This window comes from Fukomys damarensis, unplaced genomic scaffold (genome assembly GCF_012274545.1).
Source record: "Fukomys damarensis isolate Sample0158 unplaced genomic scaffold, DMR_v1.0_HiC HiC_scaffold_28, whole genome shotgun sequence".
NCBI lineage: Eukaryota > Metazoa > Chordata > Mammalia > Rodentia > Bathyergidae > Fukomys > Fukomys damarensis.
In genome coordinates this window covers 46,081,815-46,108,510 of record NW_022900940.1, presented here as the reverse complement: position 1 = coordinate 46,108,510, position 26,696 = coordinate 46,081,815, and the positions used below count along the sequence as shown (strand labels likewise).

The window sequence follows — 26,696 nt, the reverse complement described above, 5'->3', positions numbered from 1 at the left end:
CCTCCCCTCCCCTCCCCTCTCTCCTTTGGGTCGCCTAATACAACACTGGACGATGTTACAGATTTCAGGAGCTGTGGGAGCAGATCAGCCAGAAAGCTTCCTGGAGGAAGCACTCGTTCCCTGAGTTTGATGTTATAGTGGGGCCTGGAGCGGGCCTTCTACTGAATGTCTGCAGCGAGACACAGTTTGTATCTGAATGACTGTTTCCCAAATAAGAATTCTAGATCTTAAAGATGTGACGAATGTCCTCGGGGTTTCAACTTAATTCTTCCCTGTCATAAATTATCCAACAGTGAAGATGCAGAGGGGTGAAGGATGACAAGACAGGGAAAATAGAGGAGGATGAAAAAGAAGGCCGTGTTCTGGTGGCACCTGAGAGCAGAAAGGTAGGTATTCAGGAATTTCAGGAGCCTTGTGATACCACATTGCTACCTTGAAAGCCATAATGGTAAAAATATTTAGATCTGGAGAAAACTCAAGAGCATGAGTTTCATTTTCACTTTCAAAGAGGAAAATTAACTTCTTCTTGTCTCCACGGATTATACATTTTTACAACTAGAAAATACCCCTATGGAATAAAGTAACAAACTCATAAGTGCTAGGGGCCATGGTAAGCATATCCTCTAACTGTCAGCTCAATGAGGAATCACTTCTGGACAAGGAAATACTCTCAAGGGCAGGAAACAACAGGAGGTGGCAGCCTAGCTCATTTTTAGACTTTCAAATAACAAGGTTCATCTTTTGTTGCCCCTAAATCTGCTTCCCTGTGTCTTGTCCTGTTTAATTTTCTGAAACTGCATATAAAACCTGATCTCTGTTTTAATGAACTTGCAGAATATTGAGCCTATACTAAAAAGAATGAGACATATCTTTAATCGCTAATGAAAACACACCATAGATCATTCTGTTCATTCAGTCAGCACTTCTTGCAGTATCTGTGCATCAGAAATGCTTGTAAAGTTTCTAAGGCCTGAGGGAAGTGCTTAGTGGTAGAGCATTTGCTTAGCATAAGGTCCTGGATCTGATCCACAGCATCCCCCCAAAAAGCTCCTACGCTTTTATGTACCTACATTCCTGCTTTCCAGACATTCTGAGTGGGTAGGTCTGTGGTGGGGCCACGGGTATCAGCATTCTCTTCAAGATTGGTGAGCAGTGCTGATGTAAACAGATGATAAAGGTCGTGCTTTACACCCTTGCTCTCACAAATGCCCACAATGTGGGAGTTCAGACAAAGGGGTCTGGTTGAGGACCTGGGAGGGGAACTCAGAAGTAACCTTGAGCAGCATTTGGTGGAGCAAATAAGGCTTATCCACGTGGAGAAAGTGAATGGAAAGCCGGGGACTTAGCTCAGTGGTTCTGCCACCTGCCTCACAAGCGCAAGGTCCCGAGTTTTATCCTCAGTACCAAAAAAAAAAAAAAAAATGGACAAGACAGAAGGGCTTTATAAATGGCACGAATGCCACAAAAACAGTGCATCAGTGAAGGATGTGAATGGATGGAAAATGAAATTTGAAGCATAGGATCAGTCCTCCAGGCACAGACTTAAAAGCTTGTTTCCTAATTATAGACCAATAGGTCAAAGGGAGGAGGGGCTTCCTCAAGGTCATCTCAGTAATATTCCAGAGTGCAATTAGAAGCGGTTACCAGTGTAGCAACTGAACACTGCTGTCCACTGATAAGACAAGCCGTGTCCCTCAGTTAGGAGGAAATTCCCCCTACCTACTGTTTCCAAGGGAAATGAAAATTGTTTTTCTGTCAAGCAGACCAAGAGGAATTAAAAGACTAGAGCCTTTAAAATGTGAATAATATAAAATTGCAGAAAAGAGAATTGAGCCAATGATAAATTTTATTCAGTAAGTCAGAATGCATTTGTGGATGCAGAAAGGCCTCTGAACATTCCACCTGGCCCATATGTCCATGTGACGGTGGGTGATGGAACCCAAACATTCATGGTCTTTACTCTTTCCAGCTTATGAACTTCAGGAAGAGGTTGGGTGTCGGGATTTTCTGTTCTTCCCTGGGTATGCTTAGGCCAGCAGTGTGAATGCAGCTATCCTTAGGTTCCCACAATGTATGTGTGTGTGTGTGTGTGTGTGTTTAGTTAATACACTTTATTTTTTAGAGTGGTTCAAGCCCACAGAAAAACTGAGCAGAAAGTACAGCGAGTCCCCATATACTTAGTGTCTACCCCACAGTTTCCTTTATTATTAACATTTTGCATGAGTGTGATATATTTTTTATCATCAAGGACTCCTTGTTGACCCATTATTATTAGCTAAAGGCCATAGTTTGCATCCGGTTTTGTCCTTGGGTTCTTGCTGCTGTATATCCCAGTTCCACAGTACCTCCAGATGTAGCCATTATTTCTTCTCTCTGCCGTTCTGGGTCCTGAATGGAGACTGTTAGAGTAGCCCATCAAGGTCACAACATTCTTCCAAACACCCCAGCAGACTGGAGAGTGACTGCCGCCCAGCTGTACCTTCTGTCATCATTCCTGACTGACAGAAGAGGTTCTTTCTGTATCACTTTCAGTGAAGCTCATGGTCACAGCTTGCGAGGTGTTACCTTAAAGAATTTCGCACAGCCAATCCATAGACTACATTCAGGTTTATTCATCTTTTTCTCTGGAAGTAATTGTTACTGAGGAGTTCACTGTTGAGCCTCCTAAGACCCAAGACAGTGTTTGGTGATCAGTAGTTTTATGTGTTGCTGTGCTGGTCTTTTTTGGGGGGCGGGTGCTGGGGAGTGAACTCGGGACCTTGTGCTTGCAAGGCCGGCGGCGGAACCACTGAGCTAAATCCCTGGCCCCTCTCTCTTTTTAATATTGGACGCTGCCAAATGAAACTGTCTGCCATTCCATTTTTTGGGGTGACTTATTTTGAACCATCCTGTTGTGTGTGCATACACTGAGAGCTGCCTCTAATCTTTTTTTATTTCTATTTTTGAATCATCAGGGTCTGTACTATAAATTGACAATTCCTGATGTATATTCCATTTAGGCCCCACGTTTCCTCACCTCGCCCTTAATTTGTGTTGTACCCTCTCCAGGTTGCTCACCTCATCTCTCTCCTCACCTTGCTTCCCTCCTTCTTCCTGTCCTGGTTATTCCTGGCCTTGGAACTGAGATTCCATTCTGTCCAATACCTTCCGTTCCTCAGATGCCACAGCTTACGTGAAGCACAGTGCTGACTGCACGCTGCACTCATTCCCGTGCCCTGATCCTGCCTGATCTCAAGCCGAGTCACACTCTGTGCAGAACACCTCAGCAGCTTCCCATCAACTTCAAGCTGAATGCTAGAGTCCCACCGTGGCATGCAGGTTCCCACCCTGCTCCCTTCTCTGCCCGTTCCGCTGTCCTGTTCTGTTCTCCAAGGTCACACCCTCGCCGCCTCCTGGCTGCCTCACGGCATTCCTGTGTGCTGAGGTTGTTTAACTCACTAGGTCAGTGGTTCTCAAAGCATAGTCCACAAACGCCTACGGGTCTGCATCTGAACCGGATTAGAATCAGATGGACAGTTTCCAGACAAATCTCTTTATCACCTGGAGACGGTTTGGGGGAAACGAAGGAGTGTGGCGTTTTTACATATCCTATGAAACTCATCAACATTTGGAATACTTCCATAACCAATGAACAAAAAATTATACTTGGCCAGTTTTTAAACTTGCATGACTTACAGATTCCCTCAAAGGAGAAGGTAGAGTGGTTGATTTTAATGTAATAGAGTATAAAAATTTCATTGTTGTGGTTCTCAGTTTTACATTACTGCTAACTTTCAAGAAAACACCACCCCTTTAGCTTTGACATAGTGTCTGAGAAGACTATCCACATGTATCTAAAAGGGATATTAAAAAACTCCCCCCTTTTCCAACAACATATCTGTGGGAGGCCAGATTTTTTCTGTATACTTCAACCAAAATAGCATTTCACAGCAGATTGAATACAGAAACAAAAATGAGAATCTAGCTGCCCTCTGTTGATCTCTAAAAGAGATTTGCAGTGTAATATTGCTGCCAGTCTTTTCAGTATTGTTTTGAAAAATATGGTTACTTTCATAAATGTGTGTTATTTAGGTTAATTTGCAGTGAGCTTATTATTGTTATTTTAATAAATAAATAACTGCATTTTACAGTTTCATCACCTACTTCAGTAGACATCAATAGGTAATAATAAAACCTCAATAGGTAACAAAGGTTCTTTTGGGTCTTCAGCAGTGTTTAACATTGTAGGGCCTTGATGCCAAAATGTAATGGCATGACATCTAGAACAACCCTTAATTATGTCTTTAGATCTAAAACTGTGTTTGACCACCTGAGAAAAGCAGCTGAGTGAATGTTGTCTTTGCTTCCAGAATGGAAAAATATATTATTATTTTTTAAAACCTGTAATCATTGTCAATGGATCAGGGTAAAAAGTAGACCTTCTTCTCTTCTTTTTCCCTCCCTTTCTTATTTTCCTCTTCTCCTGTCTTCAGTCCAACTCTTAGTCCTGACTCACTCTCTAGATCCACTTCTATTTTATTCCTCTTCTATTATGTTAGAACACTGATTCCTGGGAGAATTTGAGAATTTCATCTTAAAAAATATGCACATCTGCCTCCATAATTACTTCCTTTTAGTTTGTAGAACTCTTTGTGAAAGTATCATGTGGCTGTTTTAGTTTCTTTATTCTTTCTTTTCTATACAAATAGGTCTTTAGAAATAATATGACTGAAAGGTCTTTACTGTTTAATGAACTAAAAATACAGAGTTAATTTTATTTATTTATTTATTTAGGTACCAGGAATCGAATTTGAGTCCTTGTGCTTGCAAGGCAGGCCACTGAACCACTAAGCTGAATCCCCGGCCCAGAGAGTTAATTTTTTAGAGAGTAAGAAATTTAAAGATATTTAGTTACTACCCTATAAAAAAGCAGGAGCAAGAATTTTTATTATACTACTAAAAAATGTATACATGCTTCAGGAAAAGAAAAGTTTGTATAAATATTTTGATACCATATTTACTCTCAGAGACATCATGAGATTAATACAAGTTACCTTAGGCCTCTACAATGACAAGAGGTGCTCAAAGTAGTGGTTTCCAGACATTTATTAGCATGGTGAATTGCTGCTTGGGTAACCTTGGTTGTGGAGATTGCTGCATGTACATTTTTTATTTCTTCTCTAAGGGCTAGCAGTGTGTAGGTTTTCTGCAATATAGGACATCCTCTAGGTTCCCCTATATGAGGGTAGCGCCATCTGTTGAGAAAACATCATACTATTTTTCTTTTCCTGAAGTATGTATACATTTTTTGACACACTCTGTATATTATGGATATTAAGATTTTTTTCTGGGGATATATGTATCTCAGAGGGAACTCACGTGCTTAGGATTCATGAGGCCTTGGGTTTAATCCCCAGCACTAGAGGAAATAGAAAGTAGTACTTACTAAAATGATTGTGATATGTATGCATACCAATTCCCCAAGTTGAATGTAATTATTATGTATTTCAAACATATACTAATTTTAAAAATTAAGGATAATGGACTACTTGTGTTTTAAACATTTGGAGTATTTTGAAGGACAATGTATTTTATTGTAGTTTTTTTAAATGTACACATTAAAAATAAAACAACAATGCAATTTTGTAAAAGCTATCATTAAATCAAGTATCAGGAAAAAATAAATAAATAAATAATTTTTTAAAAAAGTGGTAGATATATGCAAAGTTATAGAACATATCTATTATTTATGTATTTTAACTACATCCAATATATAGAGCTTGTGATTCCACAGGTACTATTGCTTAGAACAAATTTCAGTTTTAAAAAATGAAGTGATTTTGAAATTTATTTAAAGCAGAATTATAAGGTAAGTACTAATAACATTGGTGTGTGAAGACAGCATACTCACAAAGGTATTTATTACTTGCACTGTTAAATGTTGGGTAACTATTCCAAAGGTAAGGCAGGTATTACAACCTAATTCCTAATTCTTCCCACTGTGATAATTTTGACCCTTCAATTTCCGTTTCAGAGTTACCCATTCGAGGGACCAGGATTTAGCTCAGTAGTTCCACCACCTGCCTTGCAAACGCAAGGACCCAAGTTCAATCCCTGTTACTAAAAAAATAAGAATTACCCATTCGTGGTTTTTGTGATGAAGTCTCTCAAATTGATTTTTCCTCAAGCCAAATAAATAAAACTCACAAAACACCTTTTTCTGAATGTTATATAAATGTATATAAAATGTGAGAAGCATTTTATGTAAATAAATATTTAGTTCAGATATGATTTTTTTTTCTAGAAGCACGATTTCAGTTAGAGTAGAAAATACTTTAATCTGGTTGTAGTAAGACGATATTTTGTTAAATTAATGGCCTAATGCAAACTTTTGATACCTCAAGAAATGAAATTTTATAAACATTGATCTAATCTCTCAAGATTAACTGATAAAACACTTGTTGATTTAATATTTTTGCCACTTTTCTACGAAGAAGAGTTTTTAAAGCCCTTTTTTCAAATGACAGTGTCTTTTTAAAAAGAGTCATAACTCATAGTATTAGCTCACAAAATACAGTGTTGATATACTTCAAGCTGAAAAGACTTCCTTTTGTGGACAATTGGAGCATCTATAACTCCTCCAAATTTTCTGTCCTGTCAGATGAGGTTCATCATTTTGAGGTAAGCCTTGCTTCTCCTCCTTTTGTAATACAGATGCTGCTACAGTAGGGCACACACTAACCAATAAACACCTTACTAAGCGTACTTCCTTTCATGAGCAGAGAAAGCCACACGTATCCATTAGGAAAGCATTTGGCTGCAAATAAGAGAAAACACAATGTTGTGAACAATTGGGAATTCAGTTTTTTTCTCATATCATAAGAAGTCCAGAGATAGATATTTACAAACATTTTTTTCAGCTGTTCAAAAATGGAAGAGCCAGCATCTGTACCACTATGGTGGCACATGCCTGTAATTCCAGCACTCTTAGAGGCTGCAGCAGGAGGATTGCATATTTGATCTTGGCCAGAGCAGCTAAGCAAGACCCTGTCCCAAAATAAAAATGTAAAAGGGCCCAGGACAAGCTCAGTGCAAAGGCCCAGGTTTTAATGGCCGATATTGAAAAAAAAAAAATGGGAGGAGGAGGGAACATCTCTGTAATGCTTTCTGGGTCGCAAGACAGGAATCACAACACTAGACAATATATGTGTATTTCCAACAAAGAAAGTGGGCAGCAGAGAAGGTTGCACAGTCCCACCAAGCATGCTTCTTTTTGTAAGGATTCTGAATGTTTTCCTGGAACACCCCTGCCCTGGTTGTTGTCTGACTCTGTCACATGGCTGCCCATCATTGCAAGGGAACCTGGAAAGAAGTGTTGGGCTTCCCAGACTTTAAATGGGAGGCAAAGGAAGGCAGGGGTAAAGAATGCCACTCTTCTGTAACTTGAAAAGCCTGAGTAAATAAGGGAAAGGGAGCATGGAAAGAAGATAAAAGGTGACTTAAAGGGAAGAATTAAAGAATAATAATAACACTTATAATACTGTTTTGTATCCTCACTCTGCTAGACGCTAATGCCTATACTTCATGTATACGATTATATCTGATCTTCAGGAAAACTCGGTAAGTAGACAGCACAAGCCTGGGTTTTCTGGAAAGAAAACCAAAGAGAGCAACCTGCCCAAGGCCTTGCAGTGAAGCCAGGCTTGGACCTGAACTCGTTCTGGCTCCAACATTGCCTCTCCCGAGACCAGCACTGAGAACACATGGTTTTCTCCTCATGGTGGATCCATTTCACTCTTCTCCTTGGTGCTGCAGTAAATTACAAATGGCCAGAAATGCAGTGGGGATTTTCAGACCTTGGTTAACGAGATAGATGGAACCAAGAATGCTTGAATAGTTCCAACAGATGCTACTGCAGCACTTCCTCCCACGATAATTACCTTTTATCTTTGCAAGGTTTTTGCTTTTGGACCTCAGTACTGCAGTTTGGAATTTTGACCTTGATGTACAAGTGGCTTTTGTACATATCCCATGCCGGTAGATGTCTTCTATTTTAGGAGGGATCTCTCTGTGAGCAGCAAGGCCCATTTGTTTATTTAGAGTCACACCATCAGCATCAGCAACTCTGGGCCAATTATTTCAGTCTGTTCTTGCAAGGTCACCTTCTGGGTTCAATCTTATCTGGGTCGGTTCCCAGAGATAAACTCTGTTCCACAGATTGATTCCTAGAATAGCCATTTGTAGGAGCTTCTAAATAAGATTTCCTTCACTTGTGAAGTTGGCAAAGAATACCAGGAAGTTAAAGAGAAGTGCATGATCCCTAATGTGATGGCTAAGCTGGAGTGGCAGTGTGATTGGCTTGGGAATTGCCCAGCTACTTCTGAGTATATCAGCGCAGGACATGGAGGAGTGACCTTGGGGTCTATACTGTGCTGCTCTCCTATGTGGCTTCCCAGACACTGTGAACTAACCAACTTTGCTCTGCTATGCCCTTCCACCATGATGTTCCTGCCCTGGAGACAGCCAACCATGGATTGAATCCTCTGAACCTATGAGCCAAATAAACCTCTCCTCCTTTAATTGTGAGTGTCAGGTATTGTGTCCCAGTGATGTGAAAGCTGACTAATACATCTGGCCCTGGCCCGAGAGCGAAGATTGTACCTTGGTAATTTTATATCTCCAGAGCTTGCTATTCATTAAGCATTCAATAAGTTGATGTATGCTTTCAACAAAACTTGCTTACATCCCATTACATGGCAGCCCCTAGCCACAAAGTGGGTATGGTCTTGTACTTGTGAAAACAAGCACAGTATTTAAATGATGAGGGCTCAGATGTCCATCAAGAGGAGAGTGGGCAGACCGGCAGAGCCACACTTTGAAATCCTGAGCAGTGGGGATCAACACGCCGTGGAAACCCAACCACACCGATGCATCTCAGAATGTGCTACTGCGCTAACATCACAGTGAACGGTGGGCTAGACTCAGCTCGGAGGGTGGAAATCAAGTGGTGGTCACTTTGGCGTAGGTGGTGACTTTGGGAGCATGCAGGGCCTTCTTGGTCTGAGTGATTTCTTTATCTTGGCATGAGGGTTGTCGTGTGGAGTTCATTTGGTGAGGACTTGCACACCCTGGGCTTAGGATGCCCACTTCTCTATGAGTGTGTTGTAGTTTAAGCACTCAAATTTATATGACTAGAAGATACATGTTGCCATGATGTGGCTGTGAAGGAAGTGCCCAGGGACAGGACCTGATGAAGATGAGCTCCGAGACTTTGCTTTGGTTTGAGTGGTCAAGGAAGACCCTCCTAGAGATGTGGGCTAGACTGAGCCCTGGAGTGGCAGCCACAGTAGGGGAACAGCCAGGGAAAAGCCTCTGGAAGGCAGGACGGGCACACACAATCACTGGTGAAGGGGCAGTACAGAGCAGGTAAGTGACATGGGGCAGTACAGCGTTGGGAGCAGCCTGAGCCAGCTGACACAGGGTGTGGCAGCCCCTGAGTTTATGGTGTCCCTTTGTCATTTGAATTTCCCACAGGTAGGCATTCTTGACTAGTTTGTGGAAAGTCCCAGTGGTGAGAACCTCCACTGCAGCTAACATTTACTAAGCAGTCACATTTGCCCTGAGGATTTGACTTAGCCTAGTTAATCCTCTGTATAATCTATGAGATCCATATTGGCTCCATTGGACAGGTGGAAAAATTGAGATGCAGTTTTGTTTTTGCCCAATGAAACACAGCTAGAGAGTTGACTGAATAAATGTTATGTTTGTTTAATTAGCAGTGAGAAAAGAGCAATATAGATGGCAGGTGGCAAAATGCAGGCTGAACCACAGTTCTGCAGCTTGTATCCCTCCCCCTGATGGCCCTGCTGTGGGAGCTTGACCTGTCCAGAGAAGTGTGTGATATTTTGTGTCGCTGCATGGTGGGTGTTCTCTGAACTGACAAAATTAATGTTCCCAAAGGTCTTTTCTTTCTTGAGTGCTTTATGTTCTGTAATTTCTCTCCTGAATCCTAAACCTGTGCTGTGTCATCTTCTGTGTGCTTTTTCTTCTTTCCATCTAGACTGCAAGGTCCCCTGATTTCTTTTGATTCACTAGAGCCTGGTCCAGCCAAGTGAAAACAGGTTGGGTATATTTTGTTGACCAGTGGACCCTGAAGGCCTGGTACAGGGCTGAGCAGTTGGTGGGTACTAAGTAAAAATTTATGACTGTCATTTAGCAAAAACACAAGCAATGGACTTGGCCTGGGTGAACAATCTTGGTCATTCGATGGAACATACATCATTTTATTTCAGTTACTTAAACATTTAGGACAAAAGCAAGGTTTGCTATTCTCTCCCACCCTATCATCCAATCCCATCCCCAAATCTCAAAGAGCTGACCCTGTCTTAGAAGGGATTCTAAACAAGAAACTCTGAAATGCCTTTGTGTGTCCTGTACTGGCGGGGTTTGTGTATTCATTAAGTTACATCCAGTTTGCTTAAAAGAAATTATCAGTGTCATTTTTATGACCAAATCAACTGCCTAATTTTTGAGTTCATATAATTTCAAGCGTATACAAGATTACTATGATTTTTTTCTTTGACTCCATTTGTGCTGGTTTCCCTGGGTCAGAACAGGGCAGCTTAAACAAAGTGAGTTCATCCCATGCTTGAATAGCTTTGTGATGGGTACATTGTCCAGTACACTAACCTCCAGCCATGTGTGACTGTTGATCACCTCACTCTGAACTGAGGTGCATTCAAGAGTAATGTACCCATGGGCCGGGGATTTAGCTCAGCGGTTCCACCGCCTGCCTCACAAGCGCAAGGGCCTGAGTTCTATCCCCAGCACCAAAAAAAAAAAAGAAAGGAGTAAAGTACCCAGATTCCTAATGTACAGCATTAAACATACAGAATATCTCAATAATTTGCATAATGACTGCATGTTGGAAATGGTAATATCTTGTACCTATTGGATGAATAAATTATGTTAAAATTCATTTCACCTGTTTCTTTTAATTTTTAAAATGCGACATTCCACAATGTAATATTACACATATGGCTGACATGGAACAGTTACAAACATAACATACATTAACCTGACAAATACCCAACTCTTTTTATTTGCTTCTCACTCCAGAGCTATTCTTCCAGAGTTATAAAAATTAATTTAATGAATGAATTAAAGCACCCAGCTTCCATTTATGAACATTCCTCAAACTCCTGGGTTTTTGTTTTATTTCCTGATTGAGTCAAAACTCTGGTTGGATTTAAGTCTTCTATAGTTTTAAACTTTGTTTCTCTTTGTATTAACTTTAAAGGTAAAAATATTTTAAATTTCTGTATAAACTCATAACTTTTGAAATCAGCTTATAAAATTGTATATATGGATGTGTTGTATATAGGTTGATGTTTTGGGGGATAGGGACATTATGGCGTGGTTAAATGTAGATAATTGACAAATGTACTGCCTCTCCTACCTCACATTTTGTGTTGAGCCCTCTGCATGTGTCTGGAATGCAATGTGTCATCACCTGCTGTAGCCATCATTCTGTGCAGTGAATCAGAAACTTACAGTTTTAAAAAGGAACTCTTGTAACTGGATAGCTGGCACTATCCTAAGGCAGCTAGTCATTAGATTTGTCACTATTTCCAAGTGAGAAAAATAAGGGAGAAATAAAATTTGTTTAAGCCCAACTCTGTTTCAGAAAGGCTTTTGATTCAGCTTGGCCCCAGAATATAAGTAGCTTTTCTTAGACGATGCAGTGGCCAACCAGTGCTAGGATGATTTTACTTCTTCTGTTAGAATAGTGATTCTCAAACACGTGATTCATTTTTAATTCTGGAGTGTAACTCTTTACAAAATGTTTACCTTTTTAAATTTTTAACTAAAAAAAAAAACAGTTCTACCTGACATATAAATTTTTATATAAATTGGAACTGCTTAGAAGATCTCCAAAAATAGTATATCTTTCCTATATTTCATTCATTCATTTCTGTACTCAGCATTTGTTGAGTACCTGCCACCTAGTAAGATGCCCAGGGAGGCCCTAGCGAGGCCCTGGGGAAGCATCCGTGAAGATATTAAAACAGGCTGAGTAACTGACATTCAGTATCACTAATAGAAAGTTAAAGTGCATGATGCACTGCTGAGTCACACAGTAGGAAGACATACCTAGGCTAGGGGCTGCTCACGTGACCCCAAAGGACAGGAGGACATGGCCACATAAGGGGAATACAGGAAAATAAGGAGGGTCTTATGGAAGTGTTTCCCAGGAGGGAAGACCAGGTGGGACTGATGGACAGGGGTGGCACAGAGCCAGCTGCTGAATCCTGTTGCTTCCTGGCCCTGTGTCCTGTGGCACCAGGAAGAAAGTCTGAAAGCCTCTGTGTTTTGCATCCTGTGAAATATTTTAGGTCACCTGAGGAGCCTGGACAATGCTGGTTTTTCTATGAAATATTTAGCAGCCATCTCTTTAAAATGTTTATATATTTAAAAAATTTATATAATCCGTTTATACAAATATGTGCTATATATTTATATAAATATATTCCATCTTAATTATTAAAATATACATTATCCACTTATTTATATATTGGAATGACCCCAACCCCACCCCATCACTGCTCCACAGCTGGGGAGAGAAATGAGGTCACACCCACTCTCGTTTCCAGCCTTACAGATACCATAGTTGTAAGGAACCATAAAAGCACAGATAAAAGTAAAATATGCCAGAGGAGGAGGCAGTTACATTTTAGTATTATAGATTATTGGCTTTGTTCTCAATATGATATATTTAACTATGATTTACATTACCTTTTAACCATGGTTGTTTGTAACACTGGTTGGTGAACAAAAGTTTGTGCAAACTTAAATGACTTCTTTCCTCAGGGTGTGCAGGCATTGTCAGTAGAGAGCAGCCGTGGTCTGTACCTGTCTAGTCCTAACTTTGCCCTCTTTCTTTTTTTACAGATCAGCAAACAGCAGCTGCAGACAGTCAAGGACCGGTTTCAGGCCTTTCTCAATGGGGAAACCCAGATCGTGGCTGATGAAGCCTTCATGAACGCCGTCCAGAGTTACTATGAGGTATGAAGCATCATGCAGGAGGCCAAAAGGCTGCTGAAGCCCCAGGTGGAGGGTTCTGGGCTCCTCCTGGTCAGAAAGAATAGCATAGAAGACCTTCTACAGGATCACCCTCCCTGGGCACAGGGGTTGGCGGTGGGCTGCAGTGTTAAGGAATGATAGCATTTTCTTTTGGGGAAAAGTATGAATAGAATACTGCTTTTTGATTTTTATGCCAGGGGATGTGCTGAGTATCTTTAGGATATATAACATTTGTGTGGTAGAATTTTCTATTTTATTGATGACAGTGCTTTCAATGCATTACTTGCTAGAGAAATTTTAATTTGGTAAAATTCTCCTTGCCTGCTAAAGTGTTTGACTCACTCTTTTTGAAAAGAGTGGAGCATGATTGTAATTAGCTCTTGTGAAAATATTATTGATTGGCTTCCACATAACATTTAATAGTAAACAATCTTTGTTTCTGTGACATCTGTTGGTTCCAACTACAGACTCATTTTCCACAGCATTTCCTTAATGAAATTCCTATACAGAGCTATTTTAGAAGTCAAGGTAATTTTCGTATTTGCCCCAATTCAAATGTTTTTTTAACTTTACAAGTAGTATCCATTAATGCCCGTGAACCTCGATTGTGCGGATTAATCTGTTGGAGTAGTTTCTAAATTGACTTTCATGGGCAGTCGGAATGAGATTTGGAGTCACAGTGATGTATGGCAGTGAATTACATGAATATATCTAACAAAAGATTCAGTACAGAAACTACCCGAGAGTGAAATTAATTTTTCCCTTTTTTATCAAGTTCTGAAAGCTGGTGGGAGAGTAATGTGAGAACCCTTGTCAGGATAGACAGACCCTTATCAATACTTCTGTGTTTACAGTCATTTGCTAGTTTATAAACGTGTAGATTACAAATCTTAATTGGAAAGCTCATTTGACTAATGATGTAAATTAAAAATGCCATTTCTATGTATTAATTAAATTTGAGAATTAATAGTCATCAGTGTGCTAACGAGTCTCTGGAAATTGCCATGATAGCTACCGTGATCCTGGTATTTTCCTCTACAGTGACTAGTTTATTAAAAAGAGCTTCGTTTTGTCTTGTGAGGATCTGGGCATCGAGGAATTACTGAATGTTTAATGTTAGGATTTGGGTGACATGTAAATGTGGGGCATTAATGATCTCACTGCTGTCTTCATTAGTAAAGCTCTAGAAAATCTTGGATTCACTTTCTGGGGAAGTCTAATCCTCTAAAACGAAGGCCTTCAATCCAGGGATCAAGATTAGCATTTGCCGGGCAGAGCTCCAAGGTGCTTGGCCTCTCTTTCTTTCGTCCCATTCCCTTCACTCTTCTGGAAAAGTTAGTGCCTCTTTTCCCATTGAGTCTGGGGTTCACATACACCCCTGTTGGCCTTTGTGTTGGCCAGAGTTCTTTAGATCACGACTGACAGGTCCCTAACTCAGACTGGCATAAGCTGAAAAGAGATTTGCTTGCTTAATTAGAGTAACAGCGCAGGAACAGGCCTGGCCTCAGCTACTGCTGGATTCAGAGACTCCAAAATTACTAGTACAATGGAGTTTTTCCTCCATACTGCTCTGTTTCCCTCCTGTGTCGCCTTTAGTCTGGTACGTGTTCTGTCCACAGTGAAGACATTAGGCTTATCCTACTAACTTAGCCACCCTGGGACAAAGAGAACACCTCTTCTGGGAGGATCTAAGCAAAGGCCCAGGGGTGACTTGCTTGACTGGCATAGATGGCATGTACCTTCCTGAGCCTGTCACCATGGGTAGGGCTGAAACAGCCTGGGGATAAGCCTAAGACTGACACGCCCCTCCGAGCTCAAGTTCAGCCTTGCTGCCATTCCTCCTGTGAAGTACCATGGTCTCCAGTATGAAATTAGGGCTCTTTCTTGCCAGAAGAGGGTGAATGTATGCTCAGCAGTTGGAACCAACCTCTTCCAAATTCATTCTTCTCTCTCTCTCTGCCCTGACATCCTCCTCCTCCACCCTTTCCCCATGCTTCCTTCCTACCTTTCTTGTTTACCACCAGCAAAGATCTTAAAAAAATAATATAGCTTTTCCTTAAAACATTCTGAGATTGCTTTTGTAGAAAACTCAGGTTAGGCATTTGAGCTTATTTTGCTAAGGCAGTGATTTGTCAATATGCTAGAGTAGTAGAGTTGTTTTTCAGTTAAGAGGAAGTAGGGAAGTACTGTGCTTTCTCCACAGCTAAACCCATCTGATCTAATCTGAACCAAGGTGGCCATCGACAGCAGGCTGGATGACCTGGAGGCTGAGCTGGGGTGGGACAGAGGAAGACCTAGTTTCCCTGAGGCTCTCAAAAGTGTACAGGTTTATTTTGTCCTCTCCTGATGTCCTTCGTTGTCAGAAGAGATCAGTCTGGGCAGAAGATTATTCCTTTCATCACTTTATTTACGGCTGCCAGGGCTGGGGGCTGGGATAGGTGCTCCCAGATGTGGCCGAGCAGCTCAGCCCCGCTCACACACCACTGTCCTGAGACGGCTCACGCACTGTCTCATGTTCTCAGTCCTTAGAAGACGCGTGTCTTACATACAAGCCCTCCCTCCTTGCCTCTCTGCTTAATTTTGGTTCATTTAAGGCTGGTCTCAGCAGCGGAGAAGAGAAGTGGAGAGAAAAGTTTATCAATCTCAGATCTTGCCTGAAAGAAACCTGGGGGATTTTGTAGAAAGCGGGTGTGGAGAATATGGGGGAGTCATGAAAAACTCATTCAGGAACTCCACAGCAGATGTCTGGCTTCCGCCAGTGAGGCAGCCATGACTATGTTTGTTTGTTTGTTTAGCTGATCTTCTCCTTGAACAAACACCTCTTTTATTTTTGTCAAACTCAATTTTAATGTTGTTTCAGACAGAATTCTTCAGTTATAAGTAATATAAAATGACTGTGGTTAAACTCTAAATATAATAACAGCAACAGAAACTACTGTTATTGTAGCTTTTGTTGTAATTAAAAGAAATAGCCAGGCTTCAGAAAGGGGGACCAGGCAGTGTAACAGCTTTATGTAGTGGTCATTCTGTCTCCATTGTGAGTTGGTGCCATCCCACTGTTGTCCTGACCCCTGCAAGGAGCAGTCTCTCTGGGGAAACTCAAGGCCCAGTCACTATGTGGCTGCAGAAGGCCAAGGCCCTGTGGCCAAAATCCTGCTTATTAGACTGTGTTATGGGAAGGGGTTCTTGGAAGGAAGGTTAAGAGGCTGTCATCAAGAGAGGAGGGCTGGTAGGCAGAGACTGCAGGTTCTTCCGCGTGGGGTGGCCCCTTAGTCTTTTTGGTTGACCTTTGTGTAAAAAAAAACAAAAAACAAAACCTAAAAAATATCTGTGAGGTTGCCTTAGCTATTTTCTAAAATGAAACAGTATATTTTCCAGTACATAAACCCCTAATAATGACTCAGATCTATCCCTAGGAGAAGAGCATCTCCCCATTGTAACAGCAGCCGTCCCTGTGGGCGGGAGAAGGCCAAGGACGGAGAGTAAAGGGCGTGAGCCCAGTGCTGCTGCACATTGGCTGTGGGCCCTTGGCCAGATCCAAGCCTGTTGCTTCATATGTAGCCACACTTCCATATAAGGGACCTGGAGAGTTCTGCGATGATCCTATGAAGGTTGGCAGGGGAGAAAGGTGGTGCTGTGCCCGTATGCCGCCTAGACATCATAGAAAGGAAGTGTGGGCTCACACCGTCAGTGCATTTCTCAGCTCAGAGCAGGGTGAGGGTGGAGCCCTGGGACAGATCGCCTACCACAAGGTCATGGCTCCAGGTCTGCTTCTGGGATTTGCTCCAGGAACCTTTACATAGCTTTAATATCCAAAAGTGCCTTATATATTAGAAACCAGCATGCTATTGCCTTGCAAGAATATTTATATTTTTCCACTTAAAAAGAGGTGCTTCAAATGATTATGAAAGTAAAACATGCCAATTATAAAAATGAATGTAGGAGAATCTTTGAATGGTTCAAATACTTGTAATCTTGTCATCTTAGACAATTCGTATTTTTAGTGTATCCATACACAATATTTCCATATTAAGGTGGAGAATTACAAATTATCCAGAATGTACCTCTTTTACTCAGCACAGTTGTCACTTTCTTCAGAAAGAAACCTCTGCACAAGTCATTCATGTAGCATGCCCCTATCTGGAAAATGTCATAGGGACACACTGTTATCCCCTCCAATTTCCCCCTTCCCATTGTGAAATTCTGGTTTAATGATACATCATTGACCATATCTGTGGCCAGTAAATACATGTAATTATTATGACCACATCATATTCTCTTAAAAATAACAGTCAACTTTTATTACATTCTTACCCTAACCATTTGTCCTGCATAACTTATTGGATCCTTACCAAAGTATCCTACAAAGTGACGTCATTGTCGCCCCCTTTGGAAAGGTAAAGAAACCAAAACCCACAAAGATTAAGGATGGTGCTCAGGTGACAGAGCTGGCAAGCAGAAGAGCCTGCTGGTAAGCAGAAGGCAGGGTGACACCAGAGCCCTGTTCTTGAACACGGTCTCACCCCTCCCCATATGGGGGGGCAGAAGGCCTTTACAAAAGAGGACAGGGTATGGCCTGGTTCTTAGTCTGTCAGCAGGAAAGTGGGAGCACCCCAGCCCCACCCTGTACTGGGCACAGCCACATCATGTGGCACCAAAACCCAAAACATGTTGTGGCTGTGGCTGTGAGTTTCTGAAATAGTCTTGAAGCTGCTTGGCCATGACAGCGGAGGGAAGGACTGATGAATGAGGCCAGTCCCTGCATTGACTGCCCTTCACAATCCTCTGTTTATTTGTTTATTTTCCATTTCTCATTATGATCTGTCTGGAAGCTGGCAGAGGAGGAGGAAGGATTTATGGACGTGTTGCATGGCACTGTGCCTGAGGTTGAAGTCTCATGCCACAGCCACCAAAACACAAAAACAGAAACAAACAAACAGACACAAATGAGCCTCAGTGGCTGGCAGAGAGACAAACAAGTACTGTACGTCAGTGCTTTGTGTCTGTATTCACCACAAGGTCAGGCTGCCCCAGGGTCCCTTCCCTTCCCACAGACTGAGAAGCCAAGACACATGACGTGCCTGAGAAATTAGCTTCCTGCTGCCACCTCTCTCCCCTCCCTATGCCGGGCTTGCCTTCTGCACCTCCTCCTTCCTGTCTTCAGTCTTGTGCTTACCCAGTCCTGACATTCCACTCCCTACCCCTCTGTTTGGAGCCTGCACGTCATATCTCACCTCTGCACAGAGTGTCTACCTTTCAAATTCTTGCAGTTTAAGAAGGAAGACTGGATTAAGCTCCTGTGAACGGTGAAGAAGAGCTGATGAGGTTAAGTGACTGCAAAGGACATCATGAGTGGTTCAGTATACATTAAGTAGTGCAATGTACCACAGAAGGGACTGAGAGGAGCAGGTGATAGACTTAGGATTCAGGGTTCACCGAGCCAGTTCCAGTCTCCGGCCGAGACCAGAGTGCCAGCATCTGTTTTGAGAAGCCCATCCATTGTGCATGCTGATGTCCCCTTTATCTTCTTGCCCAGCCAATGTACTCTGGAGGCCTCTGCCAGGGAAGGCTGCCTTCTTCTTGTCAGTCTTGCACTCATTCAGCCAACACTGAGCACCAGCTTTGTGCCAGACACTGTCTTAGGCACTAAGAGGTCTTGAGAAGTAAGCCCAACAGCCCTGCCTCCCTGGAGCCTGCAGTCTGCCTGGAGATTCAAATCCTTAGCAGTTACAAAGCAGCTAGGAGAGGGCTTTGGGGAGAACGAATGTGGTGAAGAGAGTTATAACAGGGCTGCCCTGGGTCTGTGGGAACCTCTGTGGACAGATGGGGAGGAGGGTATGGCTGTGTTGTTGACTGTTTACAAGTCACCTGTGATGTTCTGTAGGGCTGAGTACAAAGAACTCACCCCTTTGCATTTCTGCCTCTGTCCATGCACACGTGCATACCTACAAAGACCGCCCCTGCTTGGTCTCTTGCCCCCTTTAGTCTTGCACCTTATTCCAGCTTAAAACCTTCAGTGGCTCCCCAGTGCCTTTAAAATGCTGTGCCCATGCCCTGGGCATTTGACCCTTCTGCCAGTCTTGAATCTGTCACTTCCCAGTCCTGCAGCACCTTACCTACACTACCTTCTCCCTGTTTTCTCAGCCACCAGAGTGTGTGCGTGTACTGTTCCTTCTCTCTGAAATACTTTCTGTCTCTGCTCACCTTCCGTCTCATGGCTCCCTCCAAGCTGTTCTTCTTTAAGAAGGCTTTCTTGACCACAAAGTGGAGTAGACCAATGGGCCCTGTACCCGGCTGTGATGGCATTTATTTCTGACTGTAATGGCACTGGTGTGGGATTATTAGGATGGTGTCTCGCAGTCCATGAGAGCCGAATCTGTGTTTTCCTCCACCATTGCATCCCTGGCATCTAGAACAGTGGATTAGCACCTTTTAACCACCGAAGAAAGGACAAATGGGTTCAAGAAGGGGAGTATAGGTGTAGCTGGAAGAATAACCCCAGATTCTTACAGTTCAACTCCTCTAGTGTGTAGAAAAGAAATTGAAGCATCAAACAGGGAAAGCACCTTACCTTAGAACACACAGTGGCACAGCTGACATAGGACTCGAATGTGCACCTTCTGCCATAATGCTCCATTGCTTTTCCAGAGACTTTTCAATTTTCATGAATACTTTGATGTTCTCTGAGATCTAGGTCTGGAGCTAAGGCTTCTAACACATTAGTTAGATGAGGAAACTGTATTAAGTATTACAGGTTTCAGGTGAATTCATTGGCTCTTAAGGCTCATAATGCCTGAGGATTCATCTGAAACTTTCCCTCTGTAGCTGATATCCATAGGAACTGTAAAGTCTCACTGAGTACTATTTGCCAGGTGAATGCTCAGCCCCCGGTTCAGGTGGCTTCACTTAGCTCACAGCTGCCATCTAACGTCTCTTCACCCTCAGAGAGGCCCTGTGAGGAAACGGTACATATGTGGAGCCCACTAGGCCCAAGTGGTGCCTTCTTGGGCCAGCGAGGGCATGTATTTCCTCCGGCCTGACAGGAAGTGCACACTTGCTCTGCCTCCGGAGGGCTCGTTAGGAGACCCTGAGGTGTGACCAGGACATAGCTTCTAGGGGCGGTAGTTTCCTCATTGTGCAGGAAGCAGCAGCCTCACCACCTTGTATGACACCCAGGAACCGTGTAGCTGTGTGAGGTTTCAAGAAATGGGCAGCAAGCAGAACAAGAGTAAAACACTCTTTATTAGCACATGCTTGCAGTGCATAATGATTACATTTGTTGTGGGGAGTAGGTATATGTATGTAACACACCAAATTCTTTTTATTACCCTTTCCCTTTCCGCCCATCTCAAGATCTCTTTCCCATTTACCAATGACCTGCTTCCTATTGTCTTCCTTTTCTTTTCCTTTTAAATTACTTATGCTTTGGGTGTTTCACCCGAGAAGTTATGCTATATCTAAGCTTATGTGCAGATTTATGTCACTTAGCAGTATGGTCTAGAGCACTCTTAATAGATGATTTCCCCCCAGACTCAGGCAGCACTGGTTCCTCCCTCTGCGGAGCGCCCAGAGGGAAGAGAGGAGCAGAGTGCTAGAATGACCCCAAGTTTCTAGTCAGACTATTTCCTTACCAAAAGTAAGTTTCTTATCCCCTCGAGACCCATGGTTTTCCCATCCACATGGTAGACTGAATATCAATCACATCCATGTTCATGGTTAATTCAGATTGTGTGGCAGGTGCTGTGTCAGAGACTGAAGCCATCATGAAGTTTCCATTTCCGGGTAGACTATAGATGATTAAACACATATTTCTCTAACACTGATTAATTTCCACTTATGATAGGTGTCCCTGAGGGTGTCCCTGCATCCACAAGATGCAGGTGGTGGTTAACATTTCAGTGCTGTGTGCCAGGCATCCTGCTAAGAACTTTACACATAATCACAACTACAACTCACACAGCATGTAGTGGGGCCAGGCATGGTTTAAGAACTTTGCACAAAAGAACTCATTTAATCCTCATTTTAAAATAGCTGTATAGGGGCTCCAGTTACCCCCATTGTATACATAAAAGCAGTGAGGTACAACTACAAGGCTGACTTGCCTAGATTTCCAGCCATTAAGTGGCAGAGAAAGAACCCTAAGCCTGAGTATATAAGTTCCTCTTACATTGTTAATTCTCATGGAATCCTTTCTACCACCAATTCTCCCCCTAAAAGTAATTTCACTTTCTACAGTTTCTGTTTACCTGCAGTCAAATGCAACCCAAAAATAATATAAGGAAAATTACAAAAGAGAACAGTTGATATTTTGATGAATTTTTACAATTTGTACATGTGTGTGGTACATAACGTGTGTGATACACCCATCCTGGGGAGTTGGTACACGTGGCATCTTGTTCCTTTTTATTTCCCCTCTCCTTCTTTCTTTCTCCCTCCATCCCTGTATTCCTTTGCTGTCTGCAAAAGTTCTCCCACCCTGTTGAGAAGTTTTAAATCACTTTCATGGCAGTATATTGTTATAATTGTTCTAGGTTATTATTACTTTGTATTACTAAACTCTTACTGTAGTGAATTAATCAAACTTTATCATGGGAATGCACATACAGGAAAATACATTGTCCCTCCAGGGTTTGCTACTTTCCATGGTTTCGGGCTTCTCTTAGGGGTCTCAGTACCATCCCTGTTGAGATTAAGGGGACTCCTGTTTTGGTGTTACTTTGTTTGCAGATTTGGATACAGAAGCAGAATGTGTAAGTGATTTTCCCCAGGTGCACATAGCCAGGATGGGTGGGCGGGATGTGACAGGACTTGGTGCCTCCCAAAGTGAGCATGAGGAGAGCTGGCAGTGTCCAGGCCTAGGGACTGGCACCTCCGTGGCTGACACTCTTTCCTCGCTCTGTCCATACTCAGGTGTTCCTAAAGAGTGACCGGGTAGCCCGCATGGTGCAGAGCGGGGGCTGCTCCGCCAATGACTCACGGGAGGTCTTCAAGAAGCACATTGAGAAACGGGTGCGGAGCCTGCCTGAGATCGATGGCCTTAGCAAGGAGACCGTGCTGAGCTCCTGGATGGCCAAGTTTGATGCTATCTACCGTGGGGAAGAGGATCCCCGGAAGCAGCAGGCCCGGATGACGGCCAGCGCAGCCTCTGAACTGATTCTGAGCAAGGAGCAGCTCTACGAAATGTTCCAGAACATTCTTGGGATCAAGAAGTTCGAACACCAGCTCCTGTACAATGCGTGTCAGGTAAGGTGTCCCACACCTGGGCCCAGAACTATGGGTCCACAGAACCACCCTGTAGCTTTTCATGGGCTACTTCTTTATATTGGTAAAAAACTACTGTAGTCTGGATTATATTCCAGAGTTTCTGATTTTAAAAGAAGTTAAAATCTTTTGTCATCCCCTAAACTCTCATGGGCCACGGGACTAGGATTATTGAGTCTGAGGTAAGTTGACCCTATGATTCTGGCCTGGTTTCCATGTAACAAATTGCTGAAAAATCAAAGTAATAAGTTTTTTTAGAGATGGTTCTGCCTTTAAGATAGGCAATGTTTATCAATAGAATTTGTATATCTTCAGCCAAGGATTCAAAATATGCTTAGTGGTTTTTTTTTTGTGCATGTCACACACCTCCTAGGGTAATCTGGAATCTGATTTCTGATGTTGCTTTCTGGAAGTTCTCATGATCTCTTCTTGTAGGGATCTGCTGGTAATTGCCACTTTCATCTCAAATGAGAAATGACATTTATCAAAGAGTGATTATATCAGTTACATAACAGTTGTTTGTTGTAACATGAATCATGTCTATCAGAGCAAGAAGAAAAAGCAACAAGGCTTAGCAAATGTTTCTCTGTTTGCACATGGAATTTTTAAAGTCCATTTTGTTGGTTGAGAATGGTTGGATTAGAACAAGTTGGTCACACTCAACATAACATAGCACCTACTGTAAAGTAATTGGCAACTCATTATGAAATCAGTGGTGTTTTTATTTTTCATCAGCCGCCAGGAAGAAGCAGTCAATTACGTAGCTGTGAGAGCATTCCAGTTGAATTCTAATTCTAATGCTAACTCAACAAAAGCAAAGCTGATCTGGATGGCATTGGAGATCTGGTATTGAAAAGCATTTTAAAGACGCTCCCATCTCATCCCTCTCCCTTTAGTGGTCTCCAAATTTGGTATCAGTTGGATGCCCAGCTGTGCCAAGTGTCTGCTGCTTCCTACATCATGCGTTGTCTTTAATTACCTCTTTCTAAAATGTATGGAAATTTTCCTTGAAAACACCACAGAGATGCATTTTAGAAAGAAACAATCATACATTGTCCCATATATTTAAATGCAAATAAATAGTGAGGCAGCCCAGCTAGAGCATGAGTGTGAGCTGAAGAAGTCAGTTGTCTTTGTATTTCATTTCCGCTCTTTGAAATTGCCATTTCTGTGTGTTCCATGCTGTTCACTTTGTCAGCTCCTGGAACTGTCACAGCATCCCTTGACCTTCTCCAAAGCCATCACTTATGCCTCATGGGCAGCAGGGATGACATGCATGTGCTTACTCTTAGGAGATGGCAGTGATCATGTCATTTATCTGAATGTTTAGACATGTTCCTCATGAATCTGGGAAAGTTGACTAGAGACACATGGAATGTGGCTTTCCAATCTATAAACACCTTTGCATTTTCAATATTGAATTCTCCAACATTAATAAACTGCTAATTTTCTTAACATTTCATTTTTCTGTTTTCCAAACCATCATCAATGTGGCTTTTGATAATGTGGTTATCTTATTACAGTACTGTCTTCCTTGGACTTGATTAGTTCTTGGCAGCTTTTCAGATAGTTTATTAGACTCTGAAGAGAAACCTCAAATTATCAGGCTTTCAGCTGTGACCCAGATTGCTGGGTTGGATCATAACTCATTATAGACTCCTTAATCTCCATATAACTACGTGGCTTTTTCTGAGTTGAGAAGTTCCCAAAAGATCTGTTAGCAGAAAATTTGTTTTCTGGGCCAGACTCTATTAATCACTTTTCTTGGCCCCATAACAACAATATAGTTCTTTGCATATAATAGTATCTCAGTAATTAACTGCAGAAGAAATACTTTAAAATCTGGGAATGGGGCAGTGGTAATGACAATCTAAAGTAAAAAACATTCTTTCCGAGCTGGGGATTTAGCTCAGTGGTTCTGCCACCTTCCTGAGTTTGATTCCTGGTACAAAAAAAAACAAAAAAAATTCTTTCCATTATTCATTCATTAACAGATATCCTAAGTATCTACTGTGCATTAGGCATTGTGTGAAATATGATGGAATCTAAACTTCCTTGCTCTGTCCTGGAATGATGCCCCACAGTATGACTCCTCATTGTCATCTCTGGAGCCCACACACAGCTCTTGATGACTTGATAGATGTTATCCTGCTCAAAATATTGCATTTTGTTTTTCTGTACTGCTGTGTAATAAAGTTAGTGGCTTAGAGGAATACTCCTTTGCTATCTCCCACTATTAAATCTCAGTTTTTCTGGTCCATAATTCCTGACCTGTCATAGCTGTGTTCTGTACTCATGGTCTCTCAAGGCTGGAAACCAGATGCTGGACGGTCTATGTACTCACTGAAGGCTTAGTGAGGAAGGGTGCACTTTGAACTCCTTCATACTGTTGGCACAACTCATTTCCTTGCAGCTACAGCAACAGAGAGAAACTGGATTTTCAGATCTTGGATTTCTAGATCTACTTTTAAGACAGCCACCGAATGAAGTCAGGCTACTGGGATTAACTCCCCATGGATTAATTAAAAGTCAAGAATTAAGTCATTTACATCTACAAAAGCTCCTCATTCTTGTCATAAATAAGCCCTGCCCTCACTCAAGGGAAGGACCACAGTAGGGCATAGTCCATAGCATTGTCTGCCACAGTTTTCCAGGTGCCTGGCTCCTTCTGATATCATTTAAGTGTAACTTTCTTAGAAAAACTCTTCTTAACCATTCTGCCTAAAATAGCTTCTTGATTCTTCATTTTTCTGAAAGAATTGTGTTTATTACCATGGTAGCACTTGAGACGATTGAAATTACCTTGCATACCTATTTACTTTCTTGTTGTCTGTCTTCTTCTCTAGACTGTTCTTTAAGAGCAAGAACCATGGTCAACACTTAATACAATGCTTTGCACAAAACAGATGCCCAATTAAATACTAAGTTCATAATGCAGAGGCCAAGGCATTTATGACTTGTAGGCTTAGATGCCTAAATTACACAACACTGTGTGTTTTGTCGTTTTTTTCCCCCCCTGGTTAAGCAAAAGCAGCAGCAGAACAGGCCTGTTTGTGACCTAATTCATATTCTAGTACTCTTGTTTCATAATGGGGATCACTTGGGGGATCCCCATGCTCTTGCCACTGTAAACTTCCTTTTAGTCACATTACCCTGTCTCTCCCATCACATACTTCGCCAGAGAGGAGCAGAAAGTAAATCTTGTCTTTCCAAAGCCATGGACTGTCTCTCACAGTCATCACTATTTGTGGACTGCCTGATTTTAAATGACCTTGCTTACCAGATGGGCTTTAATTTTAGCATTCTTAGGATGTGAAAAAGAACAGGTGCAAACTTAAAAGCATTGAAGATATGGAGGGATACAGTGCTAGCTAGCAATATTTAATTTCCCAGCATTTCATTTCTGATGATACCGTTTTGATTTTTCCTATTCCTCTGTTAGTTGTTCCTAGAACACAAGACCAGATACTTCTGCTTACCCCTGATGTTACTCAGGACCAATGGCAATGGAAAGTTGAAAATGAAAGACAGTGGGTATCCTGCATCTGATGAACAGGAAATTGAGCATTTTCTCTGCAGCCTCCAAAAGTGCTGCAGACATTTCAGCAGTTTTTTCCCTTTGTTGCCAAAATGGAACCATAAATATGCTTGTTTACTCAAAGTCCTTCATAAGCATCGAACCACAGAATTTTAATCAGAAGTGTTAAAGAAGCCTACTTTCAGAAAAAGATTTAACAGAAATAGTATCTTCTATTTTTCCACCTTTTGCCAAAAGATGAAACCTATTATAAATCATCTAGCACAGTCTTGCAAACAGAAATATTTTACCAGCCTTCTGATGTATTTTTCCAGCCCAAACTCCCTGCTATCCCAACTTAAATTTATCTCCTTATCCCACCTTCCTGCTTCTTCAAAGACTGAGACCTAGAATTAGCAGAACCCTGGTTAATGTAGTGTGTATACTGATTCGATTTTGTTGTTTACCCTTTTTGTTTCAGTCCTTTCCAAATCCACATATAAAATGCATGAGCTCCCTCTCCTACCTAGATAGTTAATGATTCTGCAGCAGTGTTTTATGGTAGCCCCAGTCCGTGGAGCCTCATGATCCTCTGTGTTCTGAACTCTAGTTTCATTAGTAGTAACACTGACCAGACTTTCAAATATGAAGCATTTACTGTGCGCCAGGCACTAAATTCACGTATACACACACATGCTCATGTAGAACCCTCGTAACAAGTCTGTGAGTAGGCATTTTAGACACAAAAGAGAGAGGGAGGGCTGGGGATTTAGCTCAGTGTTTCCGGTGCCTGCCTTGCAAGCACAAGAACCTGAGATTGATCCCCAGTACCAAAAAAAAAAAAAAAAAAAAGAGA

At 41.9% G+C, this 26,696-nt stretch overlaps 1 protein-coding gene across 25 annotated transcripts in view; it reads left to right on the top strand.

Moving 5' to 3' along the window:
* The window catches only part of Cadps (calcium dependent secretion activator), a 418,444-nt gene that overhangs the window by 70,214 nt on the left and 321,534 nt on the right, over positions 1 to 26,696 (top strand). For all 25 annotated transcript variants that reach the window (XM_019204903.2, XM_033756967.1, XM_019204905.2 and 22 more), the window contains exons 2-3: positions 12,931 to 13,044; positions 21,973 to 22,305. In XM_019204903.2, the coding sequence (XP_019060448.1) occupies positions 12,931 to 13,044; positions 21,973 to 22,305 (447 nt within the window). The remainder of the gene's footprint in view (positions 1 to 12,930; positions 13,045 to 21,972; positions 22,306 to 26,696) is intronic.